Source organism: Vulpes lagopus, chromosome 6 (assembly GCF_018345385.1).
Source record: "Vulpes lagopus strain Blue_001 chromosome 6, ASM1834538v1, whole genome shotgun sequence".
In the NCBI taxonomy this organism is placed as follows: Eukaryota; Metazoa; Chordata; class Mammalia; order Carnivora; family Canidae; genus Vulpes; species Vulpes lagopus.
Genome location: NC_054829.1, coordinates 77,222,216 through 77,246,199, shown reverse-complemented (window position 1 = coordinate 77,246,199; position 23,984 = coordinate 77,222,216). Strand labels below are relative to the sequence as shown.

At 38.1% G+C, this 23,984-nt stretch overlaps 2 protein-coding genes across 8 annotated transcripts in view; one reads left to right on the top strand and one right to left on the bottom strand.

Annotated features, from left to right (window-relative positions):
- CCNI (cyclin I) overlaps nt 1-13,327 on the top strand; it is a 40,908-nt gene extending 27,581 nt beyond the window's left edge. For 3 of the 5 annotated variants that reach the window (XM_041759093.1, XM_041759091.1, XM_041759092.1), the window contains 6 exons: nt 259-387; nt 1,021-1,194; nt 3,798-3,872; nt 4,024-4,164; nt 4,423-4,653; nt 11,734-13,327. In XM_041759093.1, coding sequence (XP_041615027.1) covers nt 259-387; nt 1,021-1,194; nt 3,798-3,872; nt 4,024-4,164; nt 4,423-4,653; nt 11,734-12,183 — 1,200 coding nt within the window. In that variant the 3' untranslated portion in view covers nt 12,184-13,327. The remainder of the gene's footprint in view (nt 1-258; nt 388-1,020; nt 1,195-3,797; nt 3,873-4,023; nt 4,165-4,422; nt 4,654-11,733) is intronic. The other 2 variants (XM_041759095.1, XM_041759094.1) reach the window with 1 other exon arrangement.
- A 5,637-nt stretch (nt 13,328-18,964) lies between these two features.
- Nucleotides 18,965-23,984, bottom strand: part of SEPTIN11 (septin 11) — a 92,772-nt gene continuing 87,752 nt past the window's right edge. Inside the window, exon 10 of one of the 3 annotated variants that reach the window (XM_041759099.1) lies at nt 18,965-19,636. In XM_041759099.1, the coding sequence (XP_041615033.1) occupies nt 19,621-19,636 (16 nt within the window). In that variant the 3' untranslated portion in view covers nt 18,965-19,620. Of the gene's footprint in view, nt 19,637-20,110; nt 23,883-23,984 lie in introns of those variants that run through there. The other 2 variants (XM_041759098.1, XM_041759097.1) reach the window with 2 other exon arrangements.

Below are 23,984 nucleotides of genomic sequence, written 5' to 3'. Positions count from 1 at the left end.
CATGACATAGTGAAGATTTTATTTAATAAAAAAATAAGAGAATATTGGGTATTGGTAAATGCTATGACCATTACATAATGTTTTATCTTCGTTCATCTCAAGTTTGATAGATTTTGAGTAAACTTAAAAATGTTTTTGACATATAAATGTATTCCATAGCATTTGCTAACCTTTTAAAAGATAGTTCATTCTTGATGATAATTTGAAATGTCACTTGTTCTCTTATTTTTATTTTATCTTTTAATTGTTCCCTTATAGAATGTTTCTCCATCCCAGAGAGATGAAGTGATTCAGTGGCTGGCCAAGCTCAAGTACCAATTCAACCTTTACCCAGAAACATTTGCTCTGGCTAGCAGTCTTTTGGACAGGTTTTTAGCCACTGTAAAGGTAAATATTTTAGGATACACTTAAACACAATGCCTTGTTTGAGGGTTTATATTTTAAACCAAGGGCAATTTGTAAACATTCTAGAAAGTGACAGGGAATGGAAACCTTCTTAGACATGATCTGTGCCCCTGTAATAAGGCATGATGTTTTCTATTATTGCTGTAAATTTTTAGAAATGTTTTGAATTGTAATCTGTAATTTTCTTTTTGCTATCAGTATTCATAACTTATACTTAACCTATAAAGTTTTTGATTTCCTTATTACAAACCATATATCATCAGAATGTTTAGTCATCTTTTAATATATTGGTGTACTAGATGTTAACAGTGAGGTAGATTAGAAAAGTATAAGCCTTCTACACATTTTTTTCTTCTGTCACTGCTTATTGACTATCCGTAGTGTTTTAAAATACATAAATACTTTCTATTCGGAGTATAGCATACATTTGGAGTATAGCAAGATGAACTGAACATAAGTGGTATATTTTTGTTGAATGACAGCATATGAAAATAAATGAATAAGTTTTATATTGTCTCTGTTGCTATATATCATTGGCTATATTATATGAAATTGGTCATAGTAGGCTCTCAATTGATTTAATTTTTTTTTTTTATTTTTTTTTATTTATGATAGTCACAGAGAGAGAGAGAGAGGCAGAGACACAGGCAGAGGGAGAAGCAGGCTCCATGCACCGGGAGCCCGACGTGGGACTCGATCCCTGGTCTCCAGGATCGCGCCCTAGGCCAAAGGCAGGCGCCAAACCGCTGCGCCACCCAGGGATCCCTCTCAATTGATTTAAATCAGAAAGTTAGCATTTATTTAATGGCAAGGCATAAAAATTAGAAAAGCAATTCATTTGTTGTCATTTGTATGCCTGGGAATATATAAACTGGGGGAACTATGAATTTAGTGCTGAGGATACTGTACTGTGTTATTAAGTATGAAAAATAGAAGTTAAAGAAGTATGGAGTGGAAGAATTTGGATGGCCATTCAGTTACTTTTTTTTTTTTGTTTCACACTTGAACTCTTAAAAGAGACTTGAAGAATCTTTTATTATGATACTAATTGCCTGCAATCTAGGTTATCTGAGATGTCTGTTTAATCTTACTATCAAGCCTCCCCTACTAGAGCTAACCTCCCTTTCACAGAGAAAGATGAGTTTAAACGTAATGTACTTTCTTGGTTTTTTGTTCTTTACAAATTAATAACCTTATTTTAGCTTTTGTCATAGAAAAGATTCTTATGGGCAGCCTGGATGGCTCAGTGGTTTAGCACTGCCTTCAGCCAAGGGTGTGATCCTGGAGACCCGGGATCAAGTCCCACGTCAGGCTTCTTGCATGGAGCCTGCTTCCCCCTCTGCCTGTGTCTCTGCCTCTCTCTCTCTTTGTCTCTCATGAATAAATAAATCTTAAAAAAAAAAATTAAACATTCTAAACAGATTTGGAGAAGTTACTGGATCAGTTAAAGAATAGTGCCAAGTATCTCATTTTCTTCATAATTCTTTTTTTTCTTCATATTTCTTACTTAATGGATCCTGTCATGTTATTAGCATAAGATTCTCTTACTTAGATGGTTATCTATACTGAAAAAATTAACCTAAAATGTATTCATAGTTTGAATACAGTGACTTAAAACAGACCATATAAGGCTGCTCCAATGACTAGAGCCTCAATCCTAGCTGTAGCTCTTTTAAAGTATGGACTCTGAGCCCTATCCCAGAGCTACTGAATCTGAATCTCTAGTTGGTAAGATCTGGATGTCTTTATTTAAGGAAGCAAAAACAAACTACACAGATGACTGATGTATATCCAGGAATGAGAACAACTCTTTGAAAAAAAAAATCACACTTGCTATTGGGATTCTTTTTATTATAAAATTTTTTGGTACCCTTGACTTCCGAGTTGCATTACCTACCTTGAGTTGTTAATTGTAGGGCTCCTCTCGGGAGTGAACTCTAATTACCTCAAGGATTTGACTTGTATACACTTGGGGGGAAATAAAGGATCCTGGAAAACTCTTAGCCACAAGATCTGCCTTCACTTCCTAAATCACTTGTGTTGTGTCCTTAACTTCTGAGACATAATAGACATGATGGTATTTTTAGAAGTGCTTTCTAAACCATAATGTCTGATTAATGTTAATGATTACATAAAAATATTGATAGTATTGAATCAGCTTTTATTTTTCATATAGGCAGAGGACTAAAAGGTGCCTAGGTAGTATGCTACTTACACTGAGGCATTGGTCACCGGCATGCTTATTCAATAAGTAATTAATCAAGGCCACATCAGGTCATTAGAAAGTTTCCCCAATTTTAGAGGAATGTAATATTTCAGTATAAGATAAATGTCAAAACATGTTTTCTTTGTGTAATGTAACTTAACTCTGTGTCATTCAATGTAATTTGATATAATTGTTCTGGTTATTTAAAACTGAATTCTGATGCTGGATTTGGCAAACCCTTATTCTATCAATAAGGAAAAGTAGGCCTACTTTTTTTCCTTAGAGATAAGGAAAAGTCAAATTCAAGCCTTCCTATGCATGTCAAACCCTTTAGAAAGTTTTTTCCCCTACTAATTGATTCTGTGTGAATTTAGGAGCCTTTCATTCTCGCCATGGAACCTGAATATGTACATGTTTTTGTGGGCACTTAATTAGAAAATTTCTACTTATCTGCTAACAGTCTATATTTAGTTTTTTAAAGCTGGAATAGGGGCAGTCCGGGTGGCTCAGCGGTTTAGCGCCGCATTCATCCCAGGGCCTGATCCTGGAGACCCAGGATCAAGTCCCACGTCAGGCTCCCTGCATGGAGCCTGCTTCTCCCTCTGCCTGTGTCTCTGCTCCCCCCTCTCTCTGTGTGTGTGTGTCTCTCATGAATAAATAAATAAAATCTTAAAAAAAAAAATAAAGCTGGAATAGGTTTATAGTCTTTTTAATGTCTTCTTTCTGGAATAGGTTTATAGTCTTTTTTAAAATGTTGTTTTCTTTCTCTTTAATTCCCCTAACATCTAGTACATTAATATTACTGATATGACTGGTAAAGAGAGTAAAACTAGCTAATAAAATACACACATGCACAAATAGATTTTTAATTTTTGGAATTTTATTTATTAAATAAATTGTCTTCTAAAATTAAGTTCTTCTCTACTGGGTAGAAATTTAACTTTGGGTAACTAACATTGGTTGAACTTTTACAATGTAATATCTTAGTGTTGTCATAGAATATAATTATGGCTAGGGTTGTGAAGTTAAAAGTTAGTCCTGATCTTAGAAAGCAGTAGGTAGGAATCAGATTAATTATTCCTTCGAATATTGTGCATACCTGTCTCACATGCATATCTAGTTTTTAAAAATAAACTCTTTGAGCTTTTTGAAAATCACTGAATTGTTTTTCTCTTCAAAATTTTAGGCCCACCCAAAATACCTGAGTTGTATTGCGATCAGCTGTTTTTTCCTAGCTGCCAAGACTGTTGAGGAGGATGAGGTATTTTCCTTTAAAAATTAGTTGTGCCTGTTTCTTGAAAATTTCTATTTATTAACTTGCTTTCTCTTCACCAGAACAAAAACTGAAAATTAGTTTATTTTTTTCTGCCCTCTTCACTCTGCCCTGTTCCCCTCCCCTCTGCTTTGGATAGAGAATTCCAGTACTGAAGGTGTTGGCAAGAGACAGTTTCTGTGGATGTTCTTCATCTGAAATTCTAAGGATGGAGAGAATTATTCTGGATAAGTTGAATTGGGATCTTCACACAGCTACACCATTGGATTTTCTTCACATTGTAAATATATCTAATGTCTCTTAGTTTCCTATTTTAATATGTAATCTTATTTTAGTAACTTAAGAAAGTAGATTGCCCACTCATTTGTTTTGTAGTGATTTTTAGGGAAAAAAAATAGAAATTAGGATATATGTCAAATTTAACTTAAGAAATTAATACCTGAGGTTATGTCGATTTCTGTACATAATTTACCTAAAACTTTAAGTAAAACCAGTGTGATGTTCTCATGAATTTTTTTTTTTTTTTTTTTTTTTTCAGTTTCATGCCATTGCAGTGTCAACTAGGCCTCAGTTACTTTTCAGTTTACCCAAACTGAGCCCATCTCAGCATTTGGCAGTCCTTACCAAACAACTCCTTCACTGTATGGCCTGTAACCAACTTCTACAATTCAAAGGATCCATGCTTGCTCTGGCCATTGTTAGTTTGGAAATGGAGAAACTTATTCCTGACTGGCTTCCTCTTACAATTGAACTGCTTCAGAAAGCACAGGTAGGTGTCAGTCAAATTAAGTGTTCATTTTCAGTTCTTGTCTTATTGGGGATACGTAGGGCTACTGGATGGTTGTAAAATTAAGAGACCTTTCTAATTTTTACTGGCAAACCACTTTGAAGAGGAGATAAGAGTAAAGTAATAAATACCTTAAACTTACAGGCTAGGTGAACTTTTTTTCTCTTCTAAAGCTTAGATAGTATTTTCTTGCTTTTCAACCCTTCTTCTAGGTTACTTAAAATCTTTAAGAGTCTTTAAAAAGTAGTAAGATTCTCTATATTGTCCTTTTGTTTTGTATGAAGAACCTTCCTAGCTATATGTGTAGGTTTAATCATAGTACTTCTTACTGTATACTTATTTTGTAAAAGATAAATTAAAAACATAAATGGCTAGAAGTTGCTTTTTAGACAAGCAAATAATTTATTGTTGGCTAGAAAGTCAAGTATTTGTACTAGACTTTGGCAAGTAGAACTTATCTTTCTGAAAGAGGTTTTGTCCTGGTAGTTCCTATTATTGCCTAAGATTATTCCATCACTTCTATCTGCAAATTGACAGAAAATGTTATAGGCCAGTTTATATAGACAGTTATCGACTGTCTATATAAAATGTACCAGTTTTGATGGAGAAAATTCTCATTCAAATGGAAAAGTTAGTAAAGGGTGCTACATGTTGGCAACTACTTTGGATAAGCTTATTGGTTGTATTCATGTCATCAAATAGAACTTAAAGGTTTACATTTGCTGTAAACCCTACCCCTTGCCAACTGAATCCATAAAAGACTGTGAATAATGTACTTTCCTTTTACATATCCCTATTTATTCTTATTTGGTGGTAGTTATTATTTATTTTATTGGATTGTCTTTAGAGAAAAAACAGTTAAATTCTGAGCTTACATAATTACATTTTGTAATAAAAAAGAACTAAGTTTAGCAAAGAGCTGCAGTTATTGAACTTAGAGTACTGTAAAAGAGAATAATACTTGAATTTGGTGTTTTATAAGATGCTTAATAGATCTCATGGATGTTGAACTGTAAAAATTAGCACACATGTAAGAACCTCAGTGCTACCTCTCAGCTCTGTGAGTTTCAGTTCCTAGTCTGTGAGCAGAGAAAGATTAAAGGCCTTTTCATAAAAAGGTTGGTGATCAGAGCAATATATTAGCAATACATTAGACAAGGCCCATGCCTCATCTGTGTGCTTTGTTCCACTGTTTTTAGCATGGCTCCGCTTGTTCTATATCCCTAGGACAGGCATATGATGTTAGTTGTAACGCAGGCTGTTTCTCCTTTACAAGGGAGATATGTTCTCTTATTATTAAATTTTTTTTTTTTTTGAGATTTTACTTATTTATGAGAGAGGCAGAGACCTAGGCAGAGAGTGAAGCAGGCTGCATGCAGGAAGCCCCATGTGGGACTCGATCCCGGGACCCCAGGATTACACCTTGGGCCGAAGGCAGGCTCTCAATCACTGAGCTACCCCGGTGTCCCGATATGTTCTCTTAATGGCATATCTTAGATTGTTAAAATTGAGAAGTATTTCTTTCCATTGAAATAAATGCTATCATGAAAATAAATTCTAGGAGATAGTTGCTATTTAGTGGGAATTTTTAGAAATTATCATAAACTACCATATAAGAATAGTGTGGCACAGGAAATTTACTTTGCCTACCTATGGTGTTGGAAAGTGAACTTGAATATTAATCATTTACATGAGACTGTGGGAGTAGGGGAAGGGATATTAATAGAAAACTTCTACATTCCATTTTTTATTTTTTTATTGGAACAGTTGACATCTTTATTTTTAAAAAATATTTTATTTATTCAAGAGAAACAGAGAGAGAGAGGCGCAGAGGGAGAAGCAGGCTCCATGCAGGGAGCCCGACATGGAACTCAATCCTGGGTCTCCAGGATCACACACTGGGCTGAAGGCGGTGCTAAACTGCTGAGCCACCCAGGCTGCCCCTGTTGACATCTTTAAATGCTCTAACTTGGTCTCTGTGCCTATTCCCAAAGCTAGTAGAGAAAATTTACTATATGAGGTATAACTGTCACAAAGAAAGGATAGACTCTCAAGCATAAATAGTAAGACTGTTGTAAATAGCATTTGTATTCTCTAGCTTTGAGAGCTTGTTCTCTACTAAAAAAAATACTGGAGAATATGCTTATTCTCTTTCATAAGTCTTCTAGTGTTGGGTGCTGTAAGAAGAATGTTCACTGAAATTTGTTCCTTTTTATTGAAGGAGTATTACGGATTTAGAACTTGAAGAAATCTTTGAAATCATTTCATTCATCTGTATATCTTAAACCTGCAGTCCAGGGAACTTGGGACTTTCTTAGAGGCATACAGGACTGCTTAATAAAGAATCAGTGCTTTCCCATGCACACCTTAAAGATTTAGTTCAGTGGTTTTCAGAGTTTCTTTTAGAACTGGAATCCTTCCCTTGACTCCAACAAAATCTTGTACACAATCCCAGAATATAAAGTAGGAAAATACTACTTTCTAATATGTATTTGGGGCAGAGACCTGTTGGGTACAGTCTCACTCAACATGGCCTCTCCCCTTCTGCAGGCTGTTAGGACATAGTTTAAAAAACATTGTTCCGTTCTCTTATGTGAATAGTTATAGTCCACAAACATGTATTGAAAAATCTGTGATCTAAGGCACTGGGGATACAGTGATTGTAAAAAAATGAAAAAAGGTCTCTGCCCATATAGTATTCAAATTATAATGGAAAAGATAGTTAAAAACAGTATCACAGACTTTGGGACTTGGTCTAAACAGTTCTCTAAAACCAACTGGGACTGATAGCCAACATATGTGGCCCAAACCTGATGGATCCTGATTCTTTAAGGCTCAAGACTGTCTTTGCTGCATTCACTTGTGTTTAGGTAGGAGTATCAGGTCTAATATCTTTGTAATTAGACGTGTGATAAGGCCATGTACTATCAAATATTCTCTCTGCATTCTTGGTTCTAGCATAGGAAATTTTTGCAACGTATTGGTGAGATCATGCCAGAATTACTTCTGACGTGTTTCCCAGTGTCCTGGTTTGAGGGGACTACTGATGTCCATCATAGACAACCCCATACTGTGAGGAGACCACTCTCACTGGCTCTGTCTTTATTCCCTCTCACTGCAGACAAAGTACAGTGAGTGTTCCTGGTTTGAAAGGCAAGCTTCCTTCCTAGTTGCCCAACCCTGCTTCTCTTAGCTCCCATGATACCTGTTGGTCACCTTTCTGGAATGGCTACACTTCTTTCTCTTATCCCTTCTTTCATTGTTCTACCTATGTAGCTACACTCACATTCTCCTTTTTCTGATTAATGTGACCCACTGAGCATTTCAGGATGTTAACTCTACTGAGTTGAGTGAGTGTAATCATCTCCCTCATCCCTAGCCCGGCAGTACAGTAGCAGGCCTTCCCCACCAGGGTCTTGAGGGTTCGTAAGGCCAGACTGCTGCAGCAGGTGTTTGCTGTCCAGCAAACCTGGGGCCATCTGAACCTGTCATGTGTGTTGTGTTCTTCTGGTCAGTAACCCTGGCTGTCTGCCCTATAGACTTTCAATGCTGTCTGCCTCACCTTCCTTGGTGAGTTACATTACAGTTGTGTTTTTTTTGCAAGGGTTACTTAAAAATGGTTCCCATTATTTGAAATTTGGAAAGATAGTCATGAAAACTATCACTCAATGTCCACTTAACATCCTGCAATTAGAATGAGTTCGTTTTATATCTTTTTATTACAGTTTCATTAAAGGACTTGTCTGGTGTCTGAAGTTATTATGGTAATTCCAGTTTATGTGCTTGTTTTGTCTTCTCTACTGGATCTCAACAAATCATACTTGATTTGTTTCCTTAGAACAAATTCAGGTAGTAGATTAGAAGGAATTTCTTTTGATATAGGATTTAGTTGGATGGAAATAGAGTTTACATAGATGATATTGGTTTGAATAATGTCTTTCTCTATCATTTTTCAAAATGCAGTTGACTCTTGAACAACACGGGTTTGAACTGCACTACAGTACACTACTGTAAATGTGTTTTCTCTTTCTTAGGATTTCCTTAATAACATTTTTTCTCTGGCTTTATTGTAAGTATAATACAAAATATCTGTTATTTGACTTTATGTTATTGGTAAGGCTTCTGGTCATTAGGTTATTTAGTAAAGTTTTTGGGGAGTTGAAAATTAGATGCACATTTTTCGACTATGGGAATTGGTTCCCCTAACTGCTGTGTGTTGTTCAGGGGTCAACTGTATAACTTTCTGTTAACTTTTTTCACAGAGAAAGATTACAGTGGCATAGTTTTCCTTTTACTTAAAATACATGTCCTTTTTCAAACCACACGTCTGTGTGAACTCTGTTTTGTAGTGTTCTGTGATGTTAAGCCCAGTGATCAAGGCATTAGAATATTTGTGATACTTTTACCTTTCTAGGCCCCTAAATATTAGTCATTTGCTAAAGAACAGTTTATTAAAGTAGTAAGTACTTTTCAGAAGTAATTTTTATACTATAACCTTTTCACTTCCCAATTTCTTTCATTTCTGTTATCTCCCTTTTGTTTGGCCTTCTTGAAATACTGACAGAGGTACTTATCTCCTTAACCATAAACCCCCATCCTTCTTCTGTGTTTTTGTTCCACTCTTTTTATTATGGCTCAGCTTGTTCTGCATCCCTGGGACATGATAAGTCGTAGCCTACAGTTGTAAGCTTCATAGTTGGGGACTATCTTTAAGTATTATGAATTCTTTTAAGGGAAGAAAAAAAAATTCTAAGACTAGCTAGTAGTAGTATTCCCTTAGGGTGCTATCTAGTGTCTTTCAAACAAGGGAAAAAAATTAGTGAACCAAATGGTAGAAATTAAAAATGGTCATTTTTCTGTATTGTTTCTGAAGAGTTTAGGCATTTTAACATTTGTACTGTGATAACACCTGCCTTTCATTCTTCTTTCCATTTATACTTTTCTGGGTACCAAGTAATGAATATTTTTAATGATAAAACCAGTCTTGTGACCAAGTGTGTTCGTTGTTCTTGCAGATACGTTATTTTCCTTTATTTTCTTTGTGGTATTGCAAACAGTCATGCTGTGTACTGTAGGTTATATAGGTATGAATAAAATGTGGTTAAGAAATATCCAAAAATGGGCAGCCCTGGTGGCCCAGCGGTTTGGCACCGCCTTCGGCCCAGGGCGTGGTCCTGTAGACCCTGGATCAAGTCCCACATCAGGCTCCCTGCATGGAGCCTGCTTCTCTCCCTCTCCCTCTGCCCCTCTCTCTCTGTCATGAATAAATAAATAAAACCTTAAAAAATAAAAAAGAAATATCCAAAAATACTTATAAAATACACAAGAGTGGAAAGTTGATCCCTGATAGGTAATAATCTAGTAGGCTTCCTGGAGATGGTGACAGTTAGCCAGACCTGGAAGGAATAGGTAATACGATTTCAACATGTAGAAATAGGATGAACCAGGGGTAAAGTAAGAGGGCAAGCTGTGCGCAGACTAGAGAGTGCCAGCCTGTTTGGCAGAAATGGGGAACACAGTGTAGGATACACCAGGAGATAAGACTGAAAAAGAAGGTTGGGGTCAGATTGTGGAGAGTCTTATGCCAAGCTAAAAAGGTTAGCTTATTTCTGGTAGGCACTGAGGGGGCCGCTAAAATATTCAAATAGGGGAGAAAATGTATGTTGTTAGAGGAAGATTATTTTATTTATTTTTAAATTTTATTTATTTTTTTAAAAGATTTTACTTATTCATGAGAGACACAGAGAGGCAGAGACACAGGCAGAACAAGAAGCAGGCTCCATGCAGGGAGCCTGATGTGGGACTCAATCCTGGGACTCTGGGATCAAGCCCTGAGCCGAAGGCAGTCGCTCAACCTGTGAGCCACCCAGGCATCCCAGAGGAAGATTATTTTAACTACTTATAGGGAAAGTAGGACAGAGAGACTAATTGTACTCTTTACCACAGGTAAGATTTTGAAAGCCTTCCATGTGTAGTCATTGTACTAGAAAAGAAACTTAGGGAATAAAGATGAATGTGATGCAACACCTGCCTTTTGGGGGCTTATAGTCTATAAAGGAAAAGCTTAATGGTTAAGCAGATTATTTTAATACAGTATGATGTGAGTATGGTGACAGGCTGAAATAGAAACAGATTCTGGAATTTGGGTGTGTGAGGCGCATGGGGGAGTCAAAGGGTAGCTTCAGAAAGGATACCTGAACTATCCTGAAGAATACAAAGGAATTAGTGAAACCTCCAAATTAAACAAAAACTGTTCTTGTTCATGTTGTCAAGCCTACTAATTTCTACAAAAATATAATTTATCAGAAGTTCTCATTGGCTATTTAAAAAAATACTTAAATTGTTCTAAATTATTGGCTATTTTAAAAACAAAATTGTTCTAAATTCTTAGCCAGGTGATCTTCCCCATCTCTTAAAATTTTTCATGCCTCTGGTTTTTTTCCCCTAAATTCTTAATCAAGTTTATGTTTATCTGTTCCTTGGTCTTCGTGAATAGATTAGAAGAGGCAAAGAGGGTGGGGTGAAGGGTCATTTAGCCAGGGGGAATAGACTGCACAAAAGTAGATGTTAGATTTATATAGTGAACAAAAGAGAATAGTTTCTGTTTTCATGAAGATGTTCACCGTATCATTGCAAATACAGAATTTAAGTTTCAAAGAGTCTGACATTAGAAGTACAGATTTGGACATGTTCCCTAAGAAGATGATAGGGAGGCTGGAGAAATAGAGGAGTTTCAATTAGAAGGTGTGGGGAGGGGATCCCTGGGTGGCGCAGTGGTTTGGCGCCTGCCTTTGGCCCAGGGCGCGATCCTGGAGACCCGGGATCGAATCCCACATCGGGCTCCCGGTGCATGGAGCCTGCTTCTCCCTCCGCCTGTGTCTCTGCCTCTCTCTCTCTCTCTGTGACTATCATAAATAAATAAATAAAAAAAAAAAAAAAAAAAAAAAGAAGGTGTGGGGAGAGAAAAGAAAGCTGGGGAGGAGGGAAGGTGGTCAGCAAAATGAGAGTAGTCTATATTAACTACATGATCAACTTTGTGGGTTTTTTTCCCTCCTGGCCCAGATGGATAGCTCCCAGCTGATCCACTGTCGGGAGCTCGTGGCACATCACCTTTCTTCTCTGCAGTCTTCCCTGCCTCTAAATTCCGTTTATGTCTACCGTCCCCTCAAGCACACCCTGGTGACCTGTGACAAAGGAGTGTTCAGATTACATCCCTCCTCTGTCCCAGGCCCAGATTTAGATTTCTCCAAGGACAACAGCAAACCAGAAGTGCCAGTCAGAGGTGCAGCAGCCTTCTACCATCATCTCCCAGCTGCCAGTGGGTGCAAGCATACCTCTGCTAAACGCAAAGTAGAGGAAATGGAAGTGGATGACTTCTATGATGGAATCAAACGGCTCTATAATGAAGATAATGCTTCAGAAAATGTGGGTTCAGTATGTGGCACTGATTTATCAAGGCAAGAGGGACATGCTTCCCCTTGTCCACCTTTGCAGCCAGTTTCTGTCATGTAGCCTCAAGTGTTACCTTTAAGTGCAAACTAAGGTAGACTACTCTGAGAATGGGAACATGGAGAACCATGGAAAGGCTATATAAAGGTATATACCTTATCAGGCTGATTTGAAGTGAGCCAGAAAAAAAAAAAAAAAACATTTACTTTTGTGGTAAATTATAATCAACATTATTTAAGCATATAAAGACCAAAAGAAAAAAAAAAGTAAAATTCAGAAGATCCAATTTTTTTTTTCAAGTAAAAATGTTTTTGTAGTGTTTGTCAGTTCCATCCTTTCTCTACTAAAATGTAATGGAGATTGTACCCATATCAAAAATTCATATTCAGTGTTTTTTTTTTAAGTTCCAAAATTCATAGCTGGCACACACCCTGTCTCCAGCATCCTGATTTAATTTTCCTCGTTTTTGTTTGCTGCTTTATTGACTACTTAATGAACTTTATGCATGTTGATCTGTATAGCCTGACTTCCACTGATTAGGAAACCCTCAAAATTACTATTTAGCAATTTAGTGAATAAATTATTTCAGTCTGGCAGCCATGTTTAATCCACGATTCAGATTGATCCAAAAAGGGTTCTTCAAAATTGCCCCATGTAAATGAGAGGTGGGAATAGAAAAAGGACTAGCATTACCACATTGATTTTGTGTTTGTCTCATTCCAATTCCTGGAGTTCAGAAACAAAATTATTGTTTTCATTTTTATCTTAATTTAGAACTTAAAAGTGGCATGTAATTATAATTAGGGCACTGTTAGATTTGTTGAAAGCATATTTGACATTTGTATAAAAGAATTTGTGATAAAGTTAATATATCCAGGTGCTCACCAAAGAAATATCAAATGATTATGGTTTTGGTTTCTTTTGTTTTTGGTAACTGGTCAGTTTTCACTCATTTATAATCAGTAGGAGAGACTCTCTAGATATTGGGACAGCTCTATGATTTGGGTCTGTAACATGTAATAACTGAATTCAGTACCCTAGATTTATGTTAAGCTATTAGTATTTTCTTGATGAAAATTACCCTACCTGTATTTCTCCTAATTTCTGGATCCTGGGCTCCTTGTGCAGTCTGAGGAAGGTATTGCAGTCAGAACCATGTACTGATGATAAAAGCCTCTGGTAGCAATAAAGTTGTCCTTAACCTTTGTATCTTTAACTTTTTTCTGCTTGCAAAGAGGTACAAGTTCCGATTGCTTAGGCACTGCTATTTCAACTACAGAAACTATAAAAATCCCAAATACATGCTCACAGAAAATAAAACATGAAGGGGATTTAAATGTGACTGAGGATTAGGTTTTGACATAAGAATTTTTCTTCTGTATCCTTCTCTCACCTTCCAGACAGTGAATTTTAATTTTCATCTGAGGGAACAGTTTGAGAGAGCACGCTAGACCTGCATCTAGATAACGTCATATTAAGCCCACTGGTTTTGTTCCAGGTTAGCAGAGCAAGAGTGTTCTCAGGTCAGCATTTGGCTTGTGGTAAGGTGGACTGCCTACCTACTTAGGACGTTAAAATCCATTCAAATGGGAAACTTTTGCTTACATGTAAGTACAGGAAGTGGGAGAGAAGTTTTAAAAAATGAACTATTTATGGGTGAAGATAGCAGGAGATTGGCTTTGTAGATACACATTTTAAAAAATCCCCCTTATCCTAATTTTCATCTGGTCGGTTTCTTAATTCTCCTGCATTGTGGGAGCTCTGAGAAATTTACAACTACATATATTCATCATTTCTACAGAGTAAATGGCACTTAATCCCTTCTACCTCCATTTAACAGATAATGAGCACTTTTGTTGTATAAGCTAGTGATAAAATTGAGTCTAGGGTCAGGATGTTTCTAGTCAGCTGCTACAGATTGAATAAAAGTTAGAGGGCAGTAAAATTTCAATTGGTTGATTTGGAGGTTTTCTAATCTTACCAAAAATTGATGATGAATCAGTTTGGAACATGGTATTTTTTTCATGGGAAACTGAATTGGGATGGGTGGGCTGCTAGCTCTAATGCCTCAAACTGTTTAACCCATAGTTCAATTAAATGATGGAACGCTGGGGACCAGACCTTCCTGAGCACTATTTCACTTCACTGTCCCAAAGACCTGATCTACCATGGGGTCTTGGCTCTGAGGGGTCTGAGCTCATGAATTTAGACAGAAAAAGCACAGTTTTCTTGAACAGCATGGAATTTCTCATTAAGAATGCTCCTGTTCATTGTCTCAATTTTTTTTTGTCTCGATTTTCTTGATGAAAATTACCCTACCTGTATTTTTCCTAATGACTTCTGGATCCAGACTTGGGTGCCCGCCCCCTAAAGTAGTATTTCCTTTCTCTTGCGTTAGAAACAACATGTATATGTGTCCTCTGTAGTCTACATACCTGGATTTATAAGCTTCCTAATTTACGGATTCTGGAGTTCCTGAAATAAAAGTCAGTCATGCTTGAGCATTACTGCCCAGAGCAGGACAGTGGCCTTTCACTTAACAATGTGATTAAGCTGCTGGCACTTGGCCAACATGGTGAGGCGCTTATCCTTATCCTTAAGGTAGTTTGTACGTTTTCATCTAGAAAAGGGAAGGTATTGTGCCAGATGTTCTCACAACCATCCTGAAAGATCGTATCCCTGGTCTGCACTAGCAAGTTGAGGGTTAGAGAATCGTCTCATGCCACATAGCTAAGAATTTTTAACAAGGTTCAATCTCTCACTTCAATCTTTACCCATTGTATTTGTTAACATGAAGTTTTTTTCTAACATGGTTGTTATCTCTGAAGCCTCCAAAACTCTAGAAATTAGCCTTTAAATGTTTGAGAGGGTCTCCTATCTATGCCCAGTATTAAATAATGTTTTGAGCTTTGGCCACTAGATGGTGCTTCTAGAAAAACAAAGCATCTTTCTAGAGTTTTGGGGAAAAACTGAGTTACTTAGGTTTACTGTATGAGAATGAGCAGTTGAACACTCGTCCCGTTGCGAAACATTAACATTTGCAGTTGCAGAATCACAATTTAAGGCACGGGAGTCTTGTATATCTGGGACTGAGGGAAAATGAGCAAGATCTGCTGTAGTATGGGACAGATTGTGTCTAGCTAGGTCTCATACCAAAACCCAAAACAGAACCAGTCTTACAAAACGAATCCTAAATTTTCCAAGTTGCCTAGCCCTGCAAAGTAACCTAGAAATAAAATGGAGAAGACTTGTTCCCACATCCGTGAACGTTGCTGCTTTCAGTTTGAACTGTATTTGACCCAATTCATTAAGACAGAAAAGATGAAATACGGGCATATATAACATTGGTTGCATCAAGGAATTAAAAGCTTTCTCTCACCATAATAAATTTAGTGGCCATATAAAATGTACTATTACCTTACTATCTCTGGATTATTGAAAAGGCATAGTAAGAGGTAACCAAGAATGTCTTACCAGAGAAATTGGGGAAGAGTTTATAGCTCATTTTTTAGTTTCCAGGAGCTTCTGAGTAAAGGGTAAAATGGGAAAAACCTCTCCCTTTCTCTTGACTATAATCAGCGCATCAAATGTCAGAATTGTTGATCTTACTGTGTTACACAACAGTACAGTAATAGGAAAGCACAGGCCCAGTGAACTGGTTTCTCATTTCTCTGAAACAGCTTATTTTGGTAGGCAAGAGGACACTCTAGAATGAAGAGCAACCTTAAGCAAGCAACCACTGAGAGGCAGTCTGGGCAAGGTGGGGGAGGAGAGGGCTTCTGCTTTTCAGAATACAGTCTGTCTTTAGCAGTTTCGCAGAGAAAGGGCTTACCTTTTCTTTTGCTCCAAAACTTTTCTGTGTTCATGAGCTATACAGAGACAAGTGCAATTCATAGTGTTTGGCTACATCCCCAGCATCTAATGTAGGCCTGGTACAGTAAAGCAAATGAAGTATTAGGGAAGGGAGAGAGGAAAGGGGTAGGGAAGGTGGATGGATGGATGTAAATAGCAAGGAGAACTGGAACAGCACCTTCACAGATCTGAGAGCATTGTGCAGAGGGTACACAGTTGAACCAAACCCCAGCACTTTATTCTGTACTCCCTTTCCCATACACACACGTACATGCGTGTGTGTGTTGGGGGGGGAGTGGATAGGGACCAACTTCATTATAATAGTCTCTGCCTTCTCTGATCTAGGTGCTGTAGTGTTGAAAAAGTTTCCATAGTGGGCTGAAATGCCACTCACAGCACTGTGGTAACCGATTTGAGGCAGACATGACATCTTCATTTGTGCCTCACACTATGTTCTACTGACTACCCAAAGATCTCATTCGTGTACAGCTACTTGTCAGAATAGGAAGGTTGGAAAGGGAGGAGTGGACTTGTAGGCTCAGAATTAGTCTTTTCAAATGAACATATTAAATCCCTTCACCAACCGGGGAGTTTCAGCTACTTGGTAGAAACTGATCAGAAGGCCAGATGGTATCCATCACAAGGACTAAATGGCATGGTCTTAAGAACTCAAGTACAAGGATCTTCAAAGCGATCCACATTGACATCACTGTCAGTCTCCAGGATGGAAAGATGACAGTCATCTGCAAAGCAAAAGGTTTTGTGTAGAAGCATTTAAATACAGTGAAAATTATGTACTTAGTTTTTCAGATATTTAGGAACAGTTTACTTATAATCTGGGCCAATAGGCAAAAATGATCAATAACTAAGAGGGAGGTTTCATTTTATAGTTGTCAGGAATTGGCGGAGGGGAGAGTTTGGTGAAGCATATTGGGAAAATGACCTAATTTTTTTCTGTCCCAGCAGCTCAGCAGATACTGATTCAGAAGATTTCTCTTTATATGTGGGCTGTGCCAATCTCAAGTTGACCATCTAGACTACACTTGCTGAAAGTAATAAGGCAGTCTATATCTGAAATCAAGTAATGTTTTTATTTTAAAAGACTAAATGAAAAATACCCGTTACCAATGGAAACCGGTTCAGATGACTCAGTTCTTGCTCTGCTTTTCCACAATCTAGCTTGGGATAAGCAAATAATTATTACTGATAATAATTAGCCCTGGAGTGTTTTCACAGCTCTTAGGTTCTCAAGTTCTGCTGGATGACCAACTATCTGTTTTATCAACACTTGAGAAAAGGAACCAACTAGGGTAAAATGCCAAATCAACGGAGAGGACAGTGCACTTGATCAGTGGTGTCCATGATCAGCTTGCCCTAGGTAGCTGAACAGAGGCCAACCTAGAGTAACCTGTTCCCCATACTTCCTCTAACCTGGCCATAATGGGAGAAAAAAGGGACTAGCAACAATAGACTACACATTTCTTTACTTAAAGAATAAAAGGCGTCTGATCTGACTTTTAAATGTTGCTCAAAAAATGTCTTTACACCTTGATGCAGAACTTTTAAAAATGAGTGACAGGGTTAATTAAGTTCATATTAAAATATTAAAAATAAAATCAATTATTATACTTAGTGCTTACAGTGGTTACACGTTATAGGGTGTTTGTGTTTGACTTACAAAACTGATATGTCATGCTCTGGCATCAGTTAAAGGAGTTGGGACCCACTTATCTACCCCCAAGCCACTGGTGACATCACTAGCAGATTTATACCTTTATCGATTATAATGTAATATGGAGGGGAGGATGGCTCTTGACGCTTTTATTTTGACCATGTAGTGGCTCTGATGCATTTGACTTTATTGCATTTAAATGTATCTAAGAAAGCCTCTTGCCAACATGCTCATCCAATTGCTCTAAATGACCTCATTCCAAAAAGTAAAGGACTCAAGAGGCAGGGACTTTTGCTTCATCATTTCACCTTTCAACAGAAAACCATGTTACCATTCTCAAATAGAGGGGAACACTCCTAAAGATCTTTACCAAACGCAGCTCATGCCACCAATAGTTTTTATGGTCTTCCCTATAGGGGGCTGAAAAATGAGGAAATAAGCTAAGACTGTGGACCAGTAATGAAATTATAAGGTAACTTAAAATGCATGTTCATGGTCTAAAATAGAAATGAATTTGAAAGTTGTCCCTTGATTATGAAAACTGCCCCTTAGAGGTGACTGCTAATAAAGTAAAAGAAGCCCTGCCTCTCTCTAGCCCCTCACAAATGGGTCAGCATTCGAAATCATAGCCTCAATGGCTGGAAGTGTGTGTGTTTGTATGTTGGGGGTGTTTTAAGTGGATTCCAGCAAAATCTATTTTCACAGCCATGGTAGAGAAAACCATCTGAGTAACTTGGAGGACAATGTGGATCAGAACCACATTGTAATGATGCTGTCACCTGGGACAGGTTTTATACTTCGCTGTTCCCATGGACCGGGACACAAAAACTCTGGAAACAAGGTAAAGCACAGCTTCACAATAAATAAAAAGGCAAGGATGCGCCAGAAAGTTATTTTAAGGTACCTTTAAGTATAAATTGAGTCCTAGAGGGAAAAGTCCTCTGCCCAACACTGGCACATTTTTAGCATGATTACGACTTGAAGGTCAAAATCCCAGTGACAGCAGAGGGATTTCTTTTGGTTGTATCTGAGATGAGATATTCTTAAACAGAATTGTGACTTAAACTTCACTTGAATTTCCCCTTAAAAACTGGTGTAATTTTGATACCAAACTAAGTTTGAATAATCAATACATAAAGCAGAACTGGCTAACTGGAAAAAAAAAATTTTTTTTCCCCCAAAAACAGAATCCCAAACCCAAAACAACTTATATAAGAGATGCAGGTCACAGAAAAAGAGTTAAATAAAACAACAGTGGTTCCTGAATTTAAAGGAAGGATGCCCACTTCTCTCTCTCAAGAGGCAGATGGTCAGCTGAAAAATAAAAACATTGCATCAATAGAACACTCCAAATAAAAAAGTTGTAGCCATCTGTTCGTTCATGCAATATCAAAAGTTAAAAAAAAAAAAAAGAAAAATCCCAAACTCCAAGACAACCCATAAAACTAACAAAAGGGAGAGTGTTGCCCAGATCTTATGACCTGATTGACAGTTGAGGGTCCTGATGGGGCTGCTCAAAATGTTGCTTATGGGACAGAGAAGTCGAGTTAACATGACATTGAGTTTGTGGGGCCTGGAGGTGGCTGACCACCTCTGAAGAAGGTGCGAGCTGTCTTCGTCCGTGAGTTCTCGGATCAGCAACTTCAAGAATGTGACAGCTAAGCGAGAGGATCCCAACACATGGCTACCTTGGGTCTTGACCCAAGTTCTCTTTTTCACTCAATTTCCTTTTAAGCATTATTAAATATTCCTGGTTTTGGTAGTGAGAAGTCACTTAGGTAACCACCGTAGGCAGTGGTTTGTAAACAGACATTGACAAATACAAACAGCAATGCGGTATTTGACCCGGACTTTAAAAGAATAGGAGGCGATGGTGGAAATGAGGTAACTCTTCCCCAACACGTGTGAACAGACAGCTCCTGCTCTTCTAATGCTCTATGTCCATTAGGAGAGAGTAGGGCTTGTCAACAGGATGGTTACATAAAGAAGAAGCTACAGAAGAGAAAAAAGAAAGATTCAGGTTCAAATTTGATTCTTCAAGTTAAAAAAAAAAAAAAGGAGCTTTTCTACAACAACTGGGAAAGAACAGCAGCGTATCAGTAAAAGGGATGACTTCCGTGAGCAGAGTCTGGAGTGAGCAGCCCCAGCAGCGCTGACACCAGAGGCCGGGGAAGAAGAGGATACCTCAGCTGGGCCCGGGGACAGTGGGGTGCCAGGGACAATAATCAGGACAGAAGGGGAGGGGGAACAAGGGAGAAAGGGTGGCAGAGACCATATGTGAAGTACAGGATACCATATGGCAAGTGTATCGGAGAAGTTGCTGCTGCCCAGACAGTAGCGTTTGAAATCCACCTGGCTGGAAAGCATGAGACTCTCATTCCAATTTCTTTTATCCAATATAATAATCATGTGTACATATGCATACCAAACACTGACTAAAAAGAACTCACAAAAGGGCACACGTTGTTTGGGTAAAAATATATTTTCCCCCACTTTGTGTCTTGGCACTAGTGATATATGCATAGATTACCTGTCCACCACTCTCCTACCTTAACAGACACCAAATTACTGAGCATATTTGCTAAGTGATTACTTTCTTACTTGAAAAAATGATATACTTCATATTGATACAATTATTTTAGTTTTTAAAAAAGACAAGTGTCTAACATGCAGCTTACATATATGACAATTCTGCATTAACACCAAAGGTAGATTACACAACACTTTTAGAAACACATTGGTTATTTTCAAACAGCAAAATGACAATGATCTACAACTACAGTTTAAGGCATATCAGCGTATTTTAAAATTAAGAAATAGACAAAGTTCTAATGCTGTTCACAGCTTTTATTTAGAAAATTCCCTTCATACCTACGTACAATCTAGACTTTGTAGGTCATAATTTCTACTAAAGAGTCATCACTTATGTATCCTGTCAATGGAACCAAGACTTCTGGAAGCAGAGACTTGATGATTTCAGACACTTGCAAATGGCAAAGCAGAGGGATCTGAAAGGACGGTTTGGAAGGACTACACAGACAGTATGACATGGGTTGGTAACAGCTGAAACCCAAATTCAACAGTCTGTATGTGAAACACTTATGGATATGTCAAGAAAGTGAAGAAACTCAATCCATTTGAGGTGCACAAGATATGAAGAATAAGTGTTATTGCTGGTGATATTACAAAGCAGAGAAGGAAGATAATAAGTAACCTGTGCCCAGTGCGACATTAAATGCTCCCCTGGTTGAGATGCATTTTCTGGACAAACTGACCAATAAGGAGCCTAGGCTGGGAAAACATAGTCTCTAACTGCCAGAAAATTCTCACAAATGCTTTTCCATCACATTCTACATTCTATACAACTGTTACAGGGACCTGAGGTCCAGAAGCAATGGTCATTAAGGTTGAGCAGAAACTATGGGGAGAGGCTAGTTAGAGCTTCTGACTGAAGAAAAAAAAAAAAGTGTTCACTGCCAGCAGTTAGGAGGGAAAACCATTAAACCAAGATCATCAAAAAAGCAAGCAGGCATAAAGGCAATCTAACAAAAAATATTATCCTCTTGGATTTCTGCAAAGGAAAGTTGGTAGTTTTTTATACTAACTTTATTACAAACTCAGAACCAAGGGCCCTCTGTAGTATCCAGTGATGCCCACAATACTGTGTAGGACACAGCCTGGGAAGAATAATTTCTGACTTTCATACTGGTATCAAGGAAAAGTTGAATTTCTTGTGGAAAAGGTACAAATGTGGCTACTTTAAATATATTGTCTTTTTTTAAATAAACAAAGGCTACTCAAACCATTACCTCCTTACCTCCCTCCAAGAAGGAAAAAAATAAAATCCATCTATCCCATTTGTTTCTCTAATTTAAAAAAGAAAGATCCCAAAGTTTTCTTACTACTGTACTTACATGCAAAGGCGAAAGCACATCCAATTAGATTTGAGGGTATCATTTATTCCGTGCAGAGCCAAGGACTACTGTGAAAAAAGGCACAGATACAGAAAGAAGAGAAGGGCAGCAACAAACCAAACGGGGCCAGGGAGTGGGGGCAGAAAAAGAGTTCAGAAGCAACATATTAAAAAAAAAAAAAAAAAAAGCTTCTAGAACTTTCTTTTGACTTTTTATTCCCTGACTCTCCATATGGTTTATTTTGTTGTGAAAATTTTCACCGGGGGGGGGGGGGGGGGGGGGGGGCAATCAACAATCTAGGAATCAAAAAGTCAGCTGGATGCCTTTCACAGCAAGGCTCACTTTTGAAAAGGCTTTAGTGATGCATTAAAAATGATAATTTTAAAGTGACCATTTTTGGACTTTAGAAGTGTATGTTCTGTTACAAGGCACAAAAATGCTTACACAAGCAGCGGTTGGGACAAGCACACAAGTATTCAAGCTTTTGTCTGGTGCACAGCATATGAGCAAAATCAGCCATGGTTAGAATCGGCATGCCATCTAGTATTTGGCTGCTCCAGTACTAGTGTTGGACTAGAATAATTAAAAAACAAAGCAAAATAAAACCATTAGTCCACTGGCTCCTAAACCTGTCTTTATACCCCCACTGCTGCTTCTATTTGGCAGTTTCAAGCTTTGGCCTTCAGTGAAACTGAATTTTTACTTTGCCTAATTATAGGTCAAATCAATTCATGAAAAGTCATAAATTCTTTCCCCGAAAAGCATGGTTGAGGATGAGAAGGGAAGAAAACTTGATTGGAATCAACTAGAGACTTATTAAAAAAAAAAAAGGTATGTGTGTGTGGGGGGGGTAGGGTACAGCATATTCCACTCTGTTTACCTAAAGTACACTAGTGGTGGCCAGAAGGAAGTGCAGATGTGAGCAGCAAGTTCGTGAGATGTATTATTCTTTCAAGTGAGAAGCAGGAGACTACAGAGTTAGGAGGCGGCACAATCTTGTTTGCAGAGGGGGAATCAAGATGATGAAAAGATAAGCCTCACAAAGGAATAGAGAAGGCAGATTAAACATGCCCCCCCCCCATACGAATGTGGTATGTAGTCTGTCACGGTGTGTGCGTTGGCCCTAATCCCTGTGGCGGGACGATGCTTGGATGCAGAGATCGGGTCGAGCTAGTCATGGTGAGAGAAAAGGGGAGGAGATTCCTTCAAGACAACTGGATTTGCAAGGTCAGCTGTTCTATTGCTTCTTCCCTTTATTGCCAAATATGGGAAGGAGCCCATGCAAGGATGCTGGATGTGCAGTTGAATTTCTACCTTTTCCACTCATGGGCTTGTGTTATACATTCCTTCCCATGCCTACCTGGAACTGACAAGGTCCCCTCAGAATTGGTGCTGCAAATGATACAGAATTTATAACAAATTTTCTATTTAATATATTTCTGAAAATTGTCTCATGATTATTGAAAAGTATTATCTGAAATTCTGATGTCCTAGAATCAGCTATTGCCCACAGAGAGTATGAAAGAGTGCTTACTACAAGCAAAGGGAGGCTGTGGGCAGCCCACTAGGCAATGTTACATGACCTGACCTTGCAGGTCTCTCTGAGAGGGTCAATGTGCTGATAAAAGGGAACATGATCAGCTTTCTCATTGTGGTCCAACTTGGCCAGGATCTGAGGGGAGGGGGGTGGTGGTGGTTCAGAAACATTTTTAAAGCTGTAAGAGGGGACAATCTGATGAGACCCACAACACAGGTCAAATAATGTTATTATAGTAATGAAAAATCCATGCAAATGTCAAAGTCCTAAAAAGTTGAACCATCATTCTGCCTACATACGAAGCTACCTTGGGTTGGGGTAGGTGTGGAAAGAGGCAGAGTGAGTTCAGGGCTTCTGCCACCATGGAGATGAGAAATCAAGAAAGGCAAATTGTTGTCATGGGTATTCGGGGTTATAGTTCAGCTGCTGAGGCGGTGAGAAGTTCTCCTGACAGACGTACATGGAGCCATTGACCCTCCGTCCCTCGGTCCAAAGCAACATACAAGCAACAGGCATGCTTCCTGCTGCCACTCTGAACAGGCATAAAAGGCAAATCATTTACTTTCCAGAAACAAAGTCCAGCTGCACATAGCTGTTGGTGTTATTCTCTTGTTCTACCATTTTTCACTACCCAACAACATTTAGCGAAATGAGTTAATAGTTACTGGTGTCTGGGGAAGGGTAAAAAAAAATAAAAAGGACACAGATGGCAGAGATACAATATTACTGCAAAAGCAGGTGAATGCGGGACCATCCTTGGCTTGCCAGGCTTTATGTGAAGCTTGCACTGCAAGTTAAAAAACAAAACAAAAAAGTTAGAAATAATAATAAATAAAAAAGAAAGGAAAATTAGGAGCTCCAGCACCAGCATTCGGTGATGGTGAATACT